This window comes from Sarcophilus harrisii, chromosome 4 (genome assembly GCF_902635505.1).
Source record: "Sarcophilus harrisii chromosome 4, mSarHar1.11, whole genome shotgun sequence".
Lineage (NCBI taxonomy): Eukaryota > Metazoa > Chordata > Mammalia > Dasyuromorphia > Dasyuridae > Sarcophilus > Sarcophilus harrisii.
This window is the reverse complement of record NC_045429.1, coordinates 131537560-131555784: the sequence shown is the minus strand read 5'-3', so window position 1 is coordinate 131555784 and position 18225 is coordinate 131537560. Positions and strand designations below refer to the sequence as shown.

Below are 18225 nucleotides of genomic sequence, written 5' to 3'. Positions count from 1 at the left end.
CCTAGTCAATTTTTTAACTGATGAAACAAACAGAACCAGAATGTTTGAAGATAGAGATCTAGTCCAATCCTACCCTCGTTTTAAAACATAAGAAAACATAAGGCTAAAGAGTTTTGGGTTTTTTGTTTTTTTTTTTTACTGTCCATGAGTGGCAGTGCCAGAATTAAAATCTTATCTCTTGAAAATGACCGTGGCTCAAAACAATTTGAAGATATTTTCTCCAGGGTTTACAAAAATGAATGTCACATATATTTTGCATGAGAAGAATGTCATGGAGAAGGCAGGATAACTCATATTTTTATTGTGATGATCAAATCCTAGTATTTTAAAAATCAATCATACTAAAAAAGCTTTATTAACCATGTTATCACAATGATTAAAGCATTGAAAAGTGCATAATTTCTCTATACTTTTCTAAAATTTATTTCCATAGTTAACATGAAATATGTAAAATTTCTTAATTTTCATTTTATTTGAAGCTAATTTTGCTATAAACCCAAACACAGAAACATAAAATAGATGCTCAGTCTGGATTACAGATTAAAATTTCAACTTCCTCATCACTTGCTAAACTTTCTCCACACATGTTCAGTAAAACTGGTTAAAACACAAAAACTAAGAAAATTAAGTTTTTAAAGGAGAGGTTTTGTAATTGGTTGAGCTTCTTTTATTAACAGTAAAAAATGTTCATCCAATAGGCAACTTTCAAAAAAACTAATTTCAAGACATTTTAGGGCATATAGTAGCCAATTGCACCTCTAAATGAGGAACGGTTATCATCCTGGTAACAAGAAGATGTGGATATTATCTGTGCTTCAGGAGGCCTCTCCATTAGCACTGTTGCTTTAGCACACTAGATCTTACAGCCACAGTGGGACAGGATATTCCTAACAATTCCAGGGCAGACATTCTCCAATTGAAAAATGGTCAAAGGATATGAACAGACAATTCTCAGATGAAGAAATTGAAACTATTTCTAGTCATATGAAAAGATGCTCCAAGTCATTATTAATCAGAGAAATGCAAATTAAGACAACTCTAAGATACCACTACACACCTGTCAGATTGGCTAAGATGACAGGAAAAAATAATGATGATTGTTGGAGGGATGCGGGAAAACTGGGACATTGATGTATTGTTGTTGGAGTTGTGAACGAATCCAACCATTCTGGAGAGTAGTTTGGATCTATGCTCAAAAAGTTATCAAACTGTGCATACCCTTTGATCCAGCAGTGTTACTACTGGGATTATATCCCAAAGAGATTATAAAGAAGGGAAAGGGACCTGTATGTGCACGAATGTTTGTGGCAGCCCTTTTGTAGTGGCTAGAAACTGGAAACTGAATGGATGTCCATCAGTTGGAGAATGGCTGAATAAATTGTGGTATATGAAAATTATGGAATATTACTGTTCTGTAAGAAATGACCAACAGGATGATTTCAGAAAGGCCTGGAGAGACTTACACGAACTGATGCTGAGTGAAATGAGCAGGACCAGGAGATCATTATATACTTCTACAACAATACTAGATGATGACCAGTTCTGATGGATCAGGCCATCCTCAGCAACGAGATCAACCAAATCATTTCCATTGGAGCAGTAATGAACTGAACCAGCTACACCCAGAAAAAGAACTCTGGGAGATGACTAAAAACCATTACATTGAATTCCCAATCCCTATAGTTATGCACACCTGCATTTTTGATTTCCTTCACAAGCTAACTGTACAATAATTCAGAGTCTGATTCTTTTTGTACAGCAAAATAATGTTTTGGTCATGTATACTTATTGTGTATCTAAGTTATATTTTAATATATTTTAACATCTACTGGTCATCCTGACATTTAGGGAGGGTGGGGGTAAGAGGTGAAAAATTGGAACAAGAGGTTTGGCAATTGTTAATGCTGTAAAGTTACCTATGTATATATCCTGTAAATAAAAGGCTATTAAATAAAAAAATTAAAAAAAAAAACAATTCCAGGGCAGAAAAGAGGGCTTGTGGTCAGGTCTCTGGATGGAGCTCTGAAAACAACTGCACAAAATCCTTGAACCTTGGGACAATGAACCCTCCACCCTGGAAACAAAGCCCTATTTTAATAGTGAATTAAAAGCTGAGTAATAGGCTAGGAAAACGAATAGATAACAGAAAAAGTTTCTGACCATTGAAAGTTATTATAACAAGGAAGATCAAAATACACAGTCAGAATCTGATTACAAAGTCAAAGCCTCCAAGAAAAATAACAATTTGCCTCAGGCTGTGAAAGATCTCAAAAGTAATTTTGAAAATCAGTTGAGAGGAAAAAATAGGAAGAGACCTGAGTGGTACAAAAGGAAATAGAAAAAAAAAAAAAGCTAATGAAAAGAATGCCTATTTAATAAGCAAAATTGGGAAGTAGGAAAGGAGATACAAAAACTCACTGAGAAAAATGATTCCATAAAAAATTAGAATTGAGCAAATAGAAGCTAATGACTTCATGAGAAATTAAGATACAATAAAGCAAAACAAAAAAATGTAAAATATCTCATTGGAAAAACAACTGATTTGAAAATTAGATCCAGGAGAGATAATTTAAAAATTGGTCTACCTGAAAGTCATGATCAAAAAAAAAAAAAAAAAAAAACTGGACATCTTCTTTTAAAAAATCATCAAGGAAAATTATCCTGATATTCTAGAACCTAAAGGTTAAATAAAAATCAAAAGATAGGGTAAATCAGGTTTTGTCAGTGACCAGAAAATGTTAACTTACAAACTGACAACCCAATACCTTGTATTAAACTTCCACTAAGAAGTTTTCTATTGAAATGTGTGGCAACAGGGATAACTAAATCTTGGGACTCATTCCAGTTAAGTCACTATTAACCACTTATTCCAAATTGTGTGACTAAGTATATTAAGATACTAGCCATTCAAAACTTGTTTTAAGCCAATTGATACTGAAATAAGTATCATAAAATGCTATCTCAAGACTAGCTCTTTAGATGCTACTTGTATTCAAATGACCACTTGTCAAAAAGGACCATTTTTCTGTACTACTTAATTCGGTCTCACCCTGCATGGCCTAAGTAAAAGCAAACTGTATTCATGTGACTGATGTCAGAGCTCACTGGAAGTCAAAAATTTAATAAAGCTCAAAGTATCTGTGACTTCCAAAAACCTAGTCATTAAATGAAAGAAATGTTTTAAAATTTACACAAAATCCCACGCATCAATATTCTTGTAAAATCTTCCAAAATTTTGTAACATGGCCAAAAGTGTAAATCTACTTTAACCAATTAAAAAAATTAGCTGCATTGAAAAATATTTCAGTAACTAATAACGTAATGTTACTTTATTTTTCCCATTAACTCTTAAAAGTAACAGAAAATGGAAAAAGAAAGCTCTGATTTTCATTAGTGGGGGAAAAAAAGTACAAGATCACTCAGACCTTGAATAATACAGGTTCTGCCATTAATTCAGTCATAATCAATGCTGACATATACAATGTACTGCTAAGATATCTGTAGATAAAGGAATCCTGTAACATTATGACATTAAAACCATGCCATCTTTGCCATCAGAAAAAATGAACAGAATACTGAGGAAACTGAACTCTGAAGAATGGGGAAAAAAACAATGGCAATCTGAGCAAAGAGAAGGCACCCCACCTCCTTTTCTCAAGGCAGAGGCAGGAAGACTGTTTTGAGACAGAATTTTGTATACACTGTCAGACACAAATAAGCTTTTGCTCAATCTAGAGGGAAGTGAGGATAACCATAACATAACTTGTAGCTGCCTGCACTCTGAAAGGGGGTACTTGAATCTAGGACAGCAGGGTGCTTGTAGTTAAGCACCTATGGGTGGGAGATGGTGGTTTTTCTAAGCACATACTTGATGTGATGTAATATGTGGTCAATCTAGTTGGCGTATACTTAGGTAATGTAGTGATGTGACGTCCTACAGCTGCGCATGCCCAGTGCGGCATGGTGATGTAGTTGTGGTATGGTGGTGTAGTACTTAAGGGAGTCCCAGGGACAGAGGGCTCTCTGGGCCGCAGATTTCAGCCACAGAGAAGATTTCAAGCTCCAGATTCCAGAGTCCAGACTCCAACTTTGACCAACAGGTGTCTGTTTTCCTGCCTCCTTCACTTCATTCCCCCAGGAAGCCCAAGGCCTCAGGCTGATGCTGAGGCCCAACAGAAAGCTAGCCTGGACATTATAAAAACCTATCAGAGAATGGCATTCAAACCTGTATTTCAAGAAGCCTTTTTCTACAATAGCATTCTGGAAAGTCCTTTAAAAATCATGTAATTTGGCTCTTTTCAACAATGAGATTAATCAGGGTGATTCCAGTAGAATTGTAATGGAGAGAGCCATCTGCATCCAGACAGAGGACTATAGGACTGAATGGAGATCACAATATAATATTCTCATCTTTTTTATTGTTGCTTACGTTTTTTCATTTTTTTCTTTTTTGATCTTTTTTTTCTTGTACAACATGATAAATGTGGAAATATGTTCAAAAAAATTGTACATATTTAATCTACGCTGGATTATTTGCTGTATAGGAGAGGCAGTAGAAACATTGGGGACAATTTTTAACCTGCAAAACACAATACTAAATGTGTACATATTTATTTTTCCATAGTTTGTTGCTTTCATGTATTCCATGACACTGTACAGGATATAGCTGAATATTGAAATCTTTGCATGTATCTTGAAAAATAAAAAGCTATTATTTTAAAGTCATGTACAAAAAGGAATGTTTTTGTTAGAACTTTATTTTTTAAATATATCTAAACATTTCCCAATTACATGTGAAATTTTTAATGTTGTTGTTTTTTTTTAATTTTGTTTGAAATTTATTCTCTCCTGCCTACCTCAACCCCATTCTAGATCACTTTCTTAAATAGACTTCACTGTTAGATAATCAAGGTGTTATAGTTCTTATACCACCAGATTAAAGGCTTCTCTGGAAACAGTTATCATAAGAACGGATCTTCTGGACTGTGCTTATTTGTGTTGTTGGGCTTTTTCTAATCGAGACAATAGTCATGTCCATTAAGCATCATGTCCATTTATCTGAAACATTCACAAGACCCACACTCAATCTCTAAAGTTATTATGCATACTATTATTATTATTGCACAAAACCGAAAAGCTTTGAAAATAAAAGATCTTTCATGGCATTAAACAATTTGCTTACATACAATTTTTACAGGTAATTTAAGAGTTATGGATAACAACTCATTAACAAATTACAGTGCCACACACTACAAAAATAGCTTCAACAAGAGCAAAAATTTAAACAGTGAATAAAGTACTGCTCTACTTTTTACAAGCCGAGTATCTTTCAGATACATTCTCCCAATTGATTACATTCCAGATTGCTTTTAGATAATCAGGTCTAACATTTTTATATTGAAGGTAATAAGCATGTTCCCACACATCAATTCCCAGTAGAGGAATAAGACCTATAGAAAGAAAAGAAAAAAAAGTAAACATCAGTAAACATATAGTCTCCACTTTCAAATTTTTTTCCTTTTGACTCCCCCCTTTCCTGTTTTATAAAAATTATACTTCAAACTATTTTTGCTAATGTTTCAGTTTCATATGAAAGACCTGCTTAAATCAAATCATAGCCAAACTCAAGCAGACCTCCAGGATACACCACCTCTTCTTCCAGAAGCCTCATTTTAATCTAGGAATTCATGCACTAGAAGAACTTACCCAATAGCCTCTCCCTCTCAATGGGCAGAAATTCTCCCAGAACCTGGATTTAAGGAGAGCATCTCAGCAAGGCATCTCTCCAAGCACATTCCAGACTTCTCTACCAAGCCCTGTAGGGTTTTGGTTTTTTTATTCCTTTCTCCCCTTACAACTTCCTTTTATATGTTGTTTTCCCTATTAGAATGTAAGTTATGTGAAGACAGATTGTCTTTTTTTTTTTACTTGCATTTGTGTTTACAGCACTTTCCACAGTACTACCACATTGTAAACACTTATTAATTCTAGTATATAGGCCATAATGAGAATGGTGAAAATTATGATGATTCACCAGAAAATGTTAATTGAGAGAAAATCATTAAGTAGGACTTGTTTTAACAATTTTTAAAAGCACACTGTAAGCAGTTACAAGACATCTTAGTATGCAAATAGAAAAAAGTTCTCAAGGGGCTAATTACTCCTCAGTTTTAATGTAAGCATCTTTAAAGTTGTTAAACACTTATCTAGATAATGTAATGAGACAAAGTGAGCCTTGAACTTGGAATCAAAAGACTGAGGTCTAAGAGTCAGCATTGTATATTAGCAGACACACCAGCAAGTAATCTTTCTGAACCTCAATTACTCCATCTGTAAAATGGGGATCATAATACTTATGCTACCTCATAGAGAGTTGTTATAAAAATCAAAGGAGAGGTACAAAACATTGTTTAACCATAAAGCATTATATGAACATGATCCATTATTAACACTATACAGATTTCTGTTTATATGTTTCCTTTAATAGAACCTACACATCTATAAAGCAAATACTAAGAACTTAACAGCTGTATAGGAACCTTTATCTGATTCCCAGGGCTAATTTCACAGCACAAAAATCCATTATGTCTTAGATAATAGTGGAAACTATATATTAATAAAGGAAATTAAGTGGACTGGGAGGGGAAAAAACCCAAACATTTCATTAAAATGTAGCTTAAAGTTAAAAAGGCAATTTATGATATGTATAAATTGGCAGTTTTATATGAGAATGTACATATCACTAAGATAGATCAACAGTCCACTTGCTCCAAAACTACTAACATCTACAACACTGATACTATGCTCTATGAAGAAAAGAATTGGTGATTGTCAACATGAGGACTGGCACCTAAAATGTGAAGGTTACATGACTTGCCCAAAATCATACTGCTACTAATTGCTGAAGCTAAATTTGAACTCATCTTTCTGACTCCAAGCCAAATGCTTTCTCCTCGATGTCACTGCCTCTTGTAATGCCAATATCACTAATCTGATTATAGATATATCCTAACTGATAAAGTCAAATAGATAATGATTAGAAGGACTTTCATTCTCAAAGTCCTGATTATCCTAGAGTTTCAGTAATGAAAATGACTTTTAAGACATGAGAGTATATGCACAGACCAGGGCCCATCTATCTGGTAGTAACAGGAGTAAAAACAGCTTGCATTTATCATATTTCAGGGTTTGCAAAGCACTTTACAGATATCTCATTACAAAATAAAGGGCTTCTTAAATGAAATACACGCAGCTTTTTATGTACTAAAATCTAAGAAGCTGGTTTTATTGCTTGGTTACTCTATCATAGAGCTTTCAAACTTTTTTTTTAATCTTTCAAAAAAGGTTGCTCTTACACAGAAAAACTTCCCACATTATTCACTTTAGCAGACTTTTTTTTAAACACAAGGCTACATAACACATTGCGGATATTCTTTAAAAGTTGCTCTTATTAATTTCTTGACAACAACCACCTCTTCTGACTGTAGTATTTAATTATTTTTCATCCAGATCACTAACCTGTTGTTCCTTGCAAAGGATCTTGGTTAGAACAAGAAGCAATCTTCAGCCGTCCTTGCTCCTTATTGAAGCCAAGCCAACCCCATCCTGAACCTTGAACACCAACTGACACAGCTGTCAACTTCTCCTTAAATTTTTCGAAAGAACCAAAATCACGTTTGATGGCTTCCATCAATTCCCCTATTAGGGGAAAAAAAAAAAATGGAATCACAATAAGCACTGACATTCTGATCAAATGCAGAATCTTTTATTACATTAACTGAGAGATTAGGATTTTGAGGGCACAATTTAAAATTACAGTCATTACAGTTTGTATCTAGCCACGAAGGGCATCTACTAAGGACCAGCAAATATATATCTACTTAGGATCTTGCAAAGAGAAAAGACCTTCCACAGAAAATAAAGGAAGAACTCCCTAGCCTAACTATGTCTTCAAGTTAGATACCAAACACACTCAGAAATTCACAACCAACAAAATTAAAGAAGCCAACAATAAAGCGTATGAGCTCAAGCAGCAAGGAAGTTAAGTTGAATTCAATAAAAATCATGAGAAAAATAAGGCTTTGGCCAAGTATGCAAAAAAAAAAAAAAAGTTTTGTTTTGTTGTGTTTTATGTAAGGAAAATAAATAAAATTATAATAACTCTACTCACAGGGAAATCTAGAAACCACAGTGAAGTAACGGTGGGAAATAACTGAGTATGGATCAAAATATAGTACGGCAAGAAAAGATTACATTTGTATTGAACATCTTCAAATAAAGGAGTTAATTGTTTTTGCTTAAAGAAATTCCTATTAGTCCATAGGTTCATTTAGAATATGAGTAAAAAATAAAATTTATTATGTCAATAACGATTATTATAAAAGTTCCAGTGAATGTAAAATATTGAAATGATGATTTAAAAAGCTTAAAAATTATATAGAAGAGATCAAAATGTAATTTACATGAGGATGTTTGTTATTTTATTTGATATACCTTTTAATAAATATTTGCAATTTATTATTTCATGTACAATGATTCTAAAGTTTGACTGTTTTTATTAACTGTTACAAATATTAATCACCTAATAAATAAAACATTTTAAAATCCAATTTAAAAGCAAGACTTGCTAACATAATTAACTTTTTAATCATTCAAGACACTTTCCCCCCCAAGTAATAAACTAATAATAAAGTAATAAATTCTCCTTCCATAAGCAAAAGTATATTTAAAACTAGGAAATTTGATTGCCCTATATTGAAAAAAATAAAATGCTTTTCCTCTTTCAAAGGTAAATGAATCTATATTACTACCTAAATTCACCAAATATTTAACTACCTAAAAGGATCTCCCTTCCTATGTTTAAAAAAATTTTTAAAAGAACAATTTTGTGTTTCTTATACCAAGGAACCACAACCAAGTCAAAGTCCATTAAAGGTGAGTGAAAATCTAATGTAACATCTAATTATATTATTAATGTAATTAATCTATTTCATTACTATATAATGTATATACAGCACATTATTAATTAATTATTAAGTAAAGTAATCATTTAATTAAATTAATTTATCATTAATTAATGATTATTAATTAAATAATCGTTACTACTCTCTTGACTAAAATGTGGTTAATATCATACTATACACACCTTTGGGTTCTCCTCCACCATTTGGGCTAAGGTTTGTCCAGAAAATAGTGTGATTGATATGACCACCACCATTGAACCGCAGTGCAGGCTGGAGAGCTACCTGAGCAGTAACATCACCTGAAAAGTGAAGGGCAAACAAAAATTAATTTCTCAAAACCCTTATTGTATATTTTAAAACCTATCAAGAAAACAGAAGGATTGAACTAATTATTATTAGTTTTACAATTCAAAAATACCATGATTCCATATTATATGTAAAAAATAAAGGCATATAAAGAAAAAAGTTTCCTCACAACATACTTTGAATTCAATAAATATTCTGCTAGGGTACTGTGAAGGAAACAAAGACACTATGTCTCACAGTCCTTACCCTCAAAAATTGTGACTTTGCTACAAGACCAAGTTTACACACAAGAACAAACAACAAAAGTCAAATTGTATAAAACAAGTTTTAAGTAAATTTCCAACTAACAATTTTGGGAGTAAAAAAGCTACAAACACTATTTATTGCCAAATGCTGCTGGGATGTGACCTAGTCTAGATAGTACAAGTTACAAAAATTATACCCTTGACCAGAATAATTTCATCCCCATAAAAATAAAATATATGTATATATAATGTGTGCAAATAGTTTTTAAACTTAACAAAAAAAAAAAATTGCACCAATTCCCTTTTTTGATCTCTATTTTATAATTATATTTTAAATTCCAATATTCCAAAGTACTTGCAATCTCCTCAATCATTAAGTTCAATTATGAAAAATATACATTTGTACATGTCCCGCCTATAATATATACTAGCTATATAGATGTTGGACAAGTCATTTAAATCTCTCACTTCTCTAGGGCAACACTTATTCTAAAATGTCAAGTCACAAGACAGGACTGATCTGCATTTGTCAAAGGACTTTCCTCAGCAGGATTTTCTTACATCAATGAAATCACAAGCCCAAACCAAAACTCCTATCATAGATCGTTTTAAAAAGGTTTAAAATAAAACTAGTTTGAGTATTTAAGATTATTTCATATGTAATACTTTAATGATTCTAGGATAAATTTATTAAGTAAAATATGAAAGATCTTATGCCAAAGTAAAAGTGAGCACCATAGTCTTTGCTTATTTTTTGTTAAATTAGTCAACATATTACACCGTAATATCTAAATAGCTCACATTTTGAAAATTGTATTAAGCTAGACTACTGTATAAAATAAAATATTCTAGTAGATACTAAAAAGAAAGAAAATAAAGTGCCTATGAAAAATGGAAAAGTCCCATATATACACCAAAATATCCATGGCAATACTTTTCATGATAGTAAATAAATGGAAGATAAGTATTCACAGGAAGAATGACTAAACAAATGTAATGTAACTATAATGATAATATGTAAAAAACTATGAATATAATAACTTCAGAGAAGCATGGGAAGACTTATATGAATTGACATAAAGCAAAGTAAGCAAAACCAGAAAAAAAAAAATTCAGAGACTACAACATGAGGGGGAAAAATCTACTAAATGTTATATAATCATAATGACCAAACTTGGCCTCTGAAAAGAATTGAGAAAATGTACCTCCCTTCCATCATTGCAGACATGGGAAATTAAAGGTATACAATATTACATACTATATGAGACATGGTCAAGTGATAGTTTTGCTCAACTATTTTCCCCTCTTTTTTAATCTTTGTTAAAGTGGTAGCTATATGCTGAGATTGTAAAAACAAAACACATCAATAGGAAAAGTTTTTTTTCCTAAAAAAGGTGTATTTGATTTTAAAAAAAGGAACTCAATAAAATTCAAGTATAAAAAACTTTGCCATAATCAAGCAAGATATTCCTTATTGTTAGAAGTCAAGCCAAAGCTAGCACTTTGTCAGATTTTCTTTTCTTTTTTTAAGCATCACTGATGATGCATTCAAAAAATCTTTTTGAATACCTATTCTGTACCTGGTACTCCATTAAGAAAATACTGTGAGGAATACAAATATCAATAGGGAAAATACTGTGAGGAATACAAACATCAATAGGTACTCTTTAGGGACACAGACTTAAGCATCTATCATTGCCATTTGAACTTTTTTGTTTTTTGTTTTTTTCTCTCATTTTTCCCTTTTTAATCTGATTTTTCTTGTGCAGCATGGTGAAGTGGAAATATGAATAGAAGAACTGAACATGTTTAATGTATATTGGATTACTTGCTGTCTAAGGTGAGGGGACAGGGGAAGGGAGGGAGAAAAATCTAGAACACAAGATTTTTCAAGAGTGAACATTGCAAACTACTTCTGCATATATTTTGAAAATAGAAAGCTATTAAAAAAAAAAAAAAAAAGGTTCATAATTCAAGTGCAGGTCTTTTTACTCCAAAGCCAAAGAAGCATCCTTTCAAATATACCACAAGAATTCACTAAAGGTGACTTAAAAGAACCTAGATCAAGAAGCAGAGCCAAGATGGCAGAACACTCACCTGAATTCTCCCCCAAACTCCTCCAAATACCTTTAAATGATGACTAAATTTTAAATACTGACTAAACAAATTTTAGAGTGACAGAATCCACAAAAAGTCATTAGTTAAATAGTTTTCCAATCCAAGACAACTTAGAAGATCTACAGGAAAGGTCTTTCACCAGAGTGAAAAGAGTACAATTCAGCACAGACCAGCCCAAGCAAAGCAGGAACAACCTGGGAGCTACTAAATCAGCAGCAGCAGCTTTTTCCTCAAACTCACAGCCCACAGATGGTAAGGGGGTCAAACAACTGTTAAGAAGGAGGTTACAGCACTGAGGAAGGATCATTTGCTTTGGCCACACTCAGATTTGGGCTGCGGTCCCAGAGTGAGGAGGAATTCTAGCACAAAGCTTGAGGCCACATCGAGGAGGAGCTCTCCTAAGAATTCCAGGTAGAAAGAATGCTAGTTGTCATTGTCAGATAAGAAGAGCAGTAAACCCCTCTCTGAAGGTGGTGTCACCTTGAAAGAATTAAAAACTTACTAATTCTTAGAAAAATCTCTCAAACAGTTACACAAAACCCCTGAAGTTTAGGATATCTTCCACCTTGGAAACAGAACTCAAACAACTCATTATACAACGAATATTAAATGTAACTCATTTAGAAAAAATTAAAATTAAGTCAAGTAATAAGGAAAATGAGCATACAGAAAAAAACTCTGACTACAGATAGTTACTACGGTGACAAGGAAGCTCAAAACACACACTCAGAAGATCGCCAAGTCAAAGCTCTTACATCCAAAACCTCCAAGGAAAATAAGAATTGATCTCAGGTCATGAAAGAGCTTAAAAAGCTCAAAAAAGATTTTCTGTGAAGAGAAATAAGAGGATGCAAGAAAACAAGTTAAAAGCTTCGTGAAGTACAAAAAATACTGAAGAAAATAAAACCTAAAAACAAACTAGGCCAAATGGTAAAGGAGGGACAAAAGGGCAGTGAGGGAAAAAATGCCTTAAAAAATTAGGATTGGCCAAAAAGAAACTGAGTATAAGAATTCACTGAAGAAAAAACTCCTTAAAAAGTAGAATTAGTAAATTGAACTAGCTATACCCAGCGAAAGAACTCTGGGAGATGACTATGAACCACTACATAGAATTCCCAATCCCTATATTTTTGTCCATCTGCATTTTTGATTTCCTTCACAGGCTAATTGTACACTATTTCAAAGTCTGATTCTTTTTGTACAGCAAAATAACTGTTTGGACATGTATACATATATTTTATTTAATTTATACTTTAATATATTTAACATGTATTGGTCAACCTGCCATCTGGGGGAGGGGGTGGAGAAAAGGAGGGGAAAAATTGGAACAAAATGTTTGGCAATTGTCAATTCTGTAAAATTACCCATGCATATAACTTGTAAATAAAAAGCTATTTTAAAAAATAGAATTAGCCAAATGGAAAAGGAGGTACAAAAAGCTCACTGAAGATAATTCCTTAAAAATCAGAATTGAGCAAACGCAAACTTATGACTTTGTGAAAAATCAAGAACAATAAAAACCAAAAGAATGAACAAACAAAAGACAATAAAATATTTCACTGAAAAAACAAATAACATGGAAAACAGATTCAAGAAAAATAATTTAAAAGAGCCTGGGCACCATCTATCAAGAAACTATCAAGAAAAACAAACCTGATATTCTAGAACCAGGGGATAAAATAGAAATTGAAAGAATTCACAGACCACCTCCTGAAATTCCCAAATGAAAACTCCCAGAAACATTATAGCCAAATTCCAAAGCTCCCAGGTCAAGAAGAAAATATTGCAAGCAGCCAGAACAAAATAATTTAAGTATCATGGAGCCACAATCAGGAAAACACATGATTTAACAGCTTCTACATTAAAAGAGCAGGAGGAAGAGGGTGTTGGAATATGATATTCTGCAGGGCAGAGGAATTAAGATAACAATGAAGAATTCTCTACCCAGCAAAAATAATTATAATCTTTCAGGAGGAAAAATGAGCACTCAATAAAAATGGATGAAAAGACCAGAACTGAATAGAAAATCTGACTTCTAAAAACAAGACTCAAAAAAAAAAAAAAAGGTAAACAGGAAAAGGAAATCAGAAAGGACTTAATAAGGTTAACTGTTTATCACCCTATAGGATGATGATACTTATAATGCAAAAGAACTTCCTCATTATTAGGTCAGGAGTCCATATAGATAGAAGGCAAAGGTATGAGTTGAATATGAAGGGATATCTTAAAAAAAAAAAAAAAAATTAAGAGGTAAGAGAGGTATGTACTAGGAAAAGGAAAGGGAGAGGAAAAATGGAATAAATAATCTCAAATGAAAGAGAAAAGAAAAAACTTTTACAGTGAAAGGGAAAAGAAGGAAGGTAAGAGAGTTTCATGAACCTTATTCTCATCAAAACTGACTCAGAGGATAAAACATACACACTCAATTAAGTATAGAAATATATTTTACCATATAGAAAATTAAGTGGGAAAGGGGATAATGGAAAAAAGGGCAGATTGGGGAAAGGGATAGTCAGAAGCAAAACACTTTTGAGGAGGGACAAGGTGAAAGGAAAGAAAAGAACATAAAAAGGGGGTAGGGGAAGAAGAGATGAAGGAAAATAGAATAGTAACTGCAAAAAAAATTTTTGAAGCATGTTTTTCTGATAAAGGCCTTATTTCTCAAATGAAGAGGGAACTGAATTAAATTTATTTTAAAAAAAAAAAGGAGAACCATTCCCCTATTGATAAATGATCAAAAGATATGAACAGTTTTCAAATAAAGGAATTAAAGCTAGCTATAGTAATATAGAAAAAAATGCTCTAACTCACTACTAACTGGAGAAATGCAAAGTAAAACAAATTCTAAGGTGCTACTTCATACCTATTAGATTGGCTAATAGGACAGAAAAAGAAAAGGACACATATTAAAAGGAATGTAGAAAAAAAGAAACATTAATGCATTGTTACTGGAATTGTAAACTGATTCAACCATTCTGTAGAACAAACTGGAACTACACTCACAGGGCTATAAACCATGCATACCTTTTGACCTAACAATATTACTAGATCTATATTCCAAAAGAGATTAAAATACAAAAATCTGTACAAAAAATATTTATAGCAACTCTTTTCTGGGAGCAAAGACTTGGAAATTGAGGGGATGTTCATCAATTGGGGAATGGCTGAATAAATTATATGTGATTATGATGGAAAACTATTATGCTAAGTAATGAGGAAGATGCTCTCAGAGAAATCTGGAAAGACTTCCAAGAGCAGGTGAAAAGTGAAATGTTCTGTGTACAAAATAACAATAATATTGTAAGATAATCAACTGCAAATGACTTGGCTATTCTCAGCAATACAACAATCCAAGACAACTCTAAGGGACTTATGATGAAAAATATTATCCATCCCTATAGAAACTGAACATAGATTGAAGCATACTTTTTTTTTTAACCTTCTTTATTTACCTGAGATTTTTTTCTTCTCTTTTTGGGGTATGTTTTCTTCTACAACAGGACTATCATGGAAATGTTTTGCATGATTACACATGTATAATCTATATTAAATTGCCATCTCAATGGTATCAGAGAAGAAGGGAAAAAATCTTTTAAAAACAAATTGTTAAAAATTGTTTTTATATGTAACTGGGGGAAAATAAAATACTAAATAAATGTGATTTTTTAAAAAAAAAGATCTTAGATCTAGAACTGGAAGGATCTTCCAGAAGGTTCAAAACTTCTCATTTAATTAAGAGAATTAAATGAGTTATTTATGACACTTTTTCTTAAAAGTAATCAATCAGTTCAGTTTTTTCTGTGAATGTTGTACACTATTAGAGTTAGTTTTCAATACCACTTTTTGCCAGCAGGTGCCACCAATTAACTAGAAAAAAATTCAGCTTTGAAAAAAGCTTACATGTTAGGATTCAAGTTCAGCAAAAATGTCAACAATATAAAATTGGTAAGTTTCAAATTCTGATGTAAATGGGATATCTGAAATCTTAAACCATGTGTCTTATCAATCTAGGTGAAGTCTAGCAACATCTATGATTACATATAAATCATTGATTAATGTAGAGACTAAAGAGCATTTTACTACTTTGAACAGAAAACTATAAGCTAGAATTACTAAAGCTTATTTTTCAAAATTGTTTTAAGTTAAATAAAATCCTTGAGTTTTTTAGTGACTAATCTCTGATGTTATGAGCACAGAATATTAGAAGAGCTAGCACTACTTTCTCCCCAATCCCTCCCAAAAAGGAACTAAAAAGGGTTCCTTATCCCAATAACAGAAATTGATGCTTCTGGTAGGAATTAGAAATTACCAAAACCACCTTCTCAGATGCCAGGATAAATCCGTATTTGCAGACAAACTTTGCTGGAGGACTAGAAATCCTATCTCTAGTACATTCAACTGCCATACTGAACTGGATAGAAAAGAGACCTCTGTAGGAAACAGAAATTGATTGAGAGGAATTCATGTGAGCAAAGACGAATTTGTGTATGAGTACCAGGAACACTTCTCCACCACATGCCTATCTCTACTCTAACTAGATAAATAAAAAATAAAATGTCCTTCATCATACTTTAAAAAGTTATGAACTTATATTTACACACACCAGCAGTATCTAGTCAGAAGGTTAAAAGAATAATCATGTATAATTCAGGTCCTAAGTCAATTCTAAATATGAGTAGAGTTCAGAAGCTTAAATTTTTCTGGACTGGCATAACAGCTTGATTTATATCAAGCTAAAGTCCTATTCCAAAAGGGCCTATATTATTAGAAAAAAGGTTTTCATAATTGTATACTCACAGGAAAAAAGTATTACAATGCTTTATCTGAACACAAAAAGTATTTTAATATATCAATAAGTCTTTCTATTTCAACATTTACTATTTAGTCAGTTTCTTGATCTAATGTTAATTATGGCTTTACATACCCTTTGCCAGAGCCTCTTTATATTTCTCTTCTGTAACATTCAAGTTATTCACATAAGTGGCATGATGTTTGCTGTGATGCAACTGCATGATCTGTGCATTAATGTGAGGCTCCAATGCACCATAATCATAAGGCAAGTCAGGGAGATTGTGCTTTTGCCTGGAGCCCAAGCATCCCAAAGTTGGTACTAACCTATTGGTTCTCCTGCAAAGATATAAAAAAAAAAGAAAAAGAAAAAGGCACTACATTAAATAAGGAAAATTTTCTATTAAACTGTGGCGTTTGTCCACAAAGCTATAAAAAAAAGTTGTAAAGTAAACAGCATATCTAATTTCCTTTAAGCTTAGAGAAATAGGTAATTCTATACATCTAATTGTATATTCCTTGTTCAAACTGGTTTCAGAAGTAATAAGATCTTTTCCCAGGAAACAAACAAGTGGAATTTTGTTTTCTGTCGTATGTCCTCATAGTCAGGCACAAAGTAGGCTATAAATGTGGACTGGTTGAATTTTTCTAGAATCTCTCAACTATCATGGTTTGATCGTGAGTTAATATTTTCATTTTTTCCAAACTTTTTTTTAATAGTAGCTTTTATTTTTTCAAAATATATGCAAAGATAGCTTTTGACACCCTTTTTCCAAAATTTTCTTCTCCTCCCTCCCGTAGCCAGCAAATAATCCAACACAAGTTAAATAAGGGCACGAATATTTTTTAAAAGCACGAGAAAAATTTGCAATAGACTGAGTTGGACCAAAAAAGTCCTTTTCTCTCCCTCCCCCCCTTCCCTTCTGGCTGCAAATCTAGAACGAGTTAATGGTTATTGCCAAACCACAAAAGCAAAAAGTGAAGGTTATCGTCAAAAAAAACATTCTGACTCAGCAAACCGGATGACGTTTAAGAGATGGGGGGGAGGAGGAAGAGAGGGGGAAAAGATACAAGGACAGAAGGAGGAGGAAAGATATTGCCCCGATAGTTCTTTAAATCAGCAGCATTTAGCCAGGCACTACGCTAAGCGCCGAGGCTACGATATAGAGTACTGCCCTCAGAGAGCTGACACTCAGACGGGAGGAGAAAGGACAGCGGCGCAGCGCCGGCCGGATTAGCAAGAGGGAACATACTGCTCCCCCCGCAGGCCCCAACCCCGCTTTCGGTCCCAGCTTCCTGCCGGCCCCACTAAGCGTGCCCTTGGGCCAGCGGTGACCCTTTGCCTGACAGCTCGGCAAGATGAGGGGGCGCCAGCAGGAGCCTCGGGCCCGGGCCCCTGGATCCGCCCTCACCTGCACACCACCCTGCGGAGCATGGTTGCCATCGCCAGCGGCAATCAAGGCAGCACCCGCAGCCGCTCCCCGGAGGACGCGGCAACCACGCGCAAAGGAGCTCAGAGGTTCGGGGACCACAACACCAAGGACGGCGGCTTTCCGCCCCTTCCGGTCCCGCCCCTTCCGGTCCCGCCTCTCCTGCCGAGCGCCCGCTGCTACCAACTCAGGCAGGGGGGAGCGCCTGACAGCGCTCCTAGATTCCGCGGATCTGTCCACGTCTGTTTCCCATGTTGCTTAACAAAAACATAAAGAAAATCATGATTGAATCAAAGTAATTGGCCTCATAATGGGGCCGTTTCTCTTGTAACGTGTTAAAGAAAAAGCAATTCTCCCCTATCTTTGTGAATTGAT

General features: G+C 33.8%; 1 protein-coding gene across 1 annotated transcript; it reads right to left on the bottom strand.

The window, feature by feature from the left end:
• Window positions 1–4592: 4592 nt before the first annotated feature.
• On the bottom strand, window positions 4593–17996 carry SOD2 (superoxide dismutase 2). The gene is made up of 5 exons (XM_003769575.4): window positions 17833–17996; window positions 16557–16759; window positions 9146–9262; window positions 7519–7698; window positions 4593–5450 (listed from the first exon to the last, which is right to left on the bottom strand). The coding sequence occupies exons 1-5, from the start codon at window positions 17862–17864 to the stop codon at window positions 5305–5307; spliced, it is 678 nt and encodes a 225-aa protein (XP_003769623.1). The 5' UTR covers window positions 17865–17996; the 3' UTR covers window positions 4593–5304.
• Between the last annotated feature and the right edge of the window lie 229 nt (window positions 17997–18225).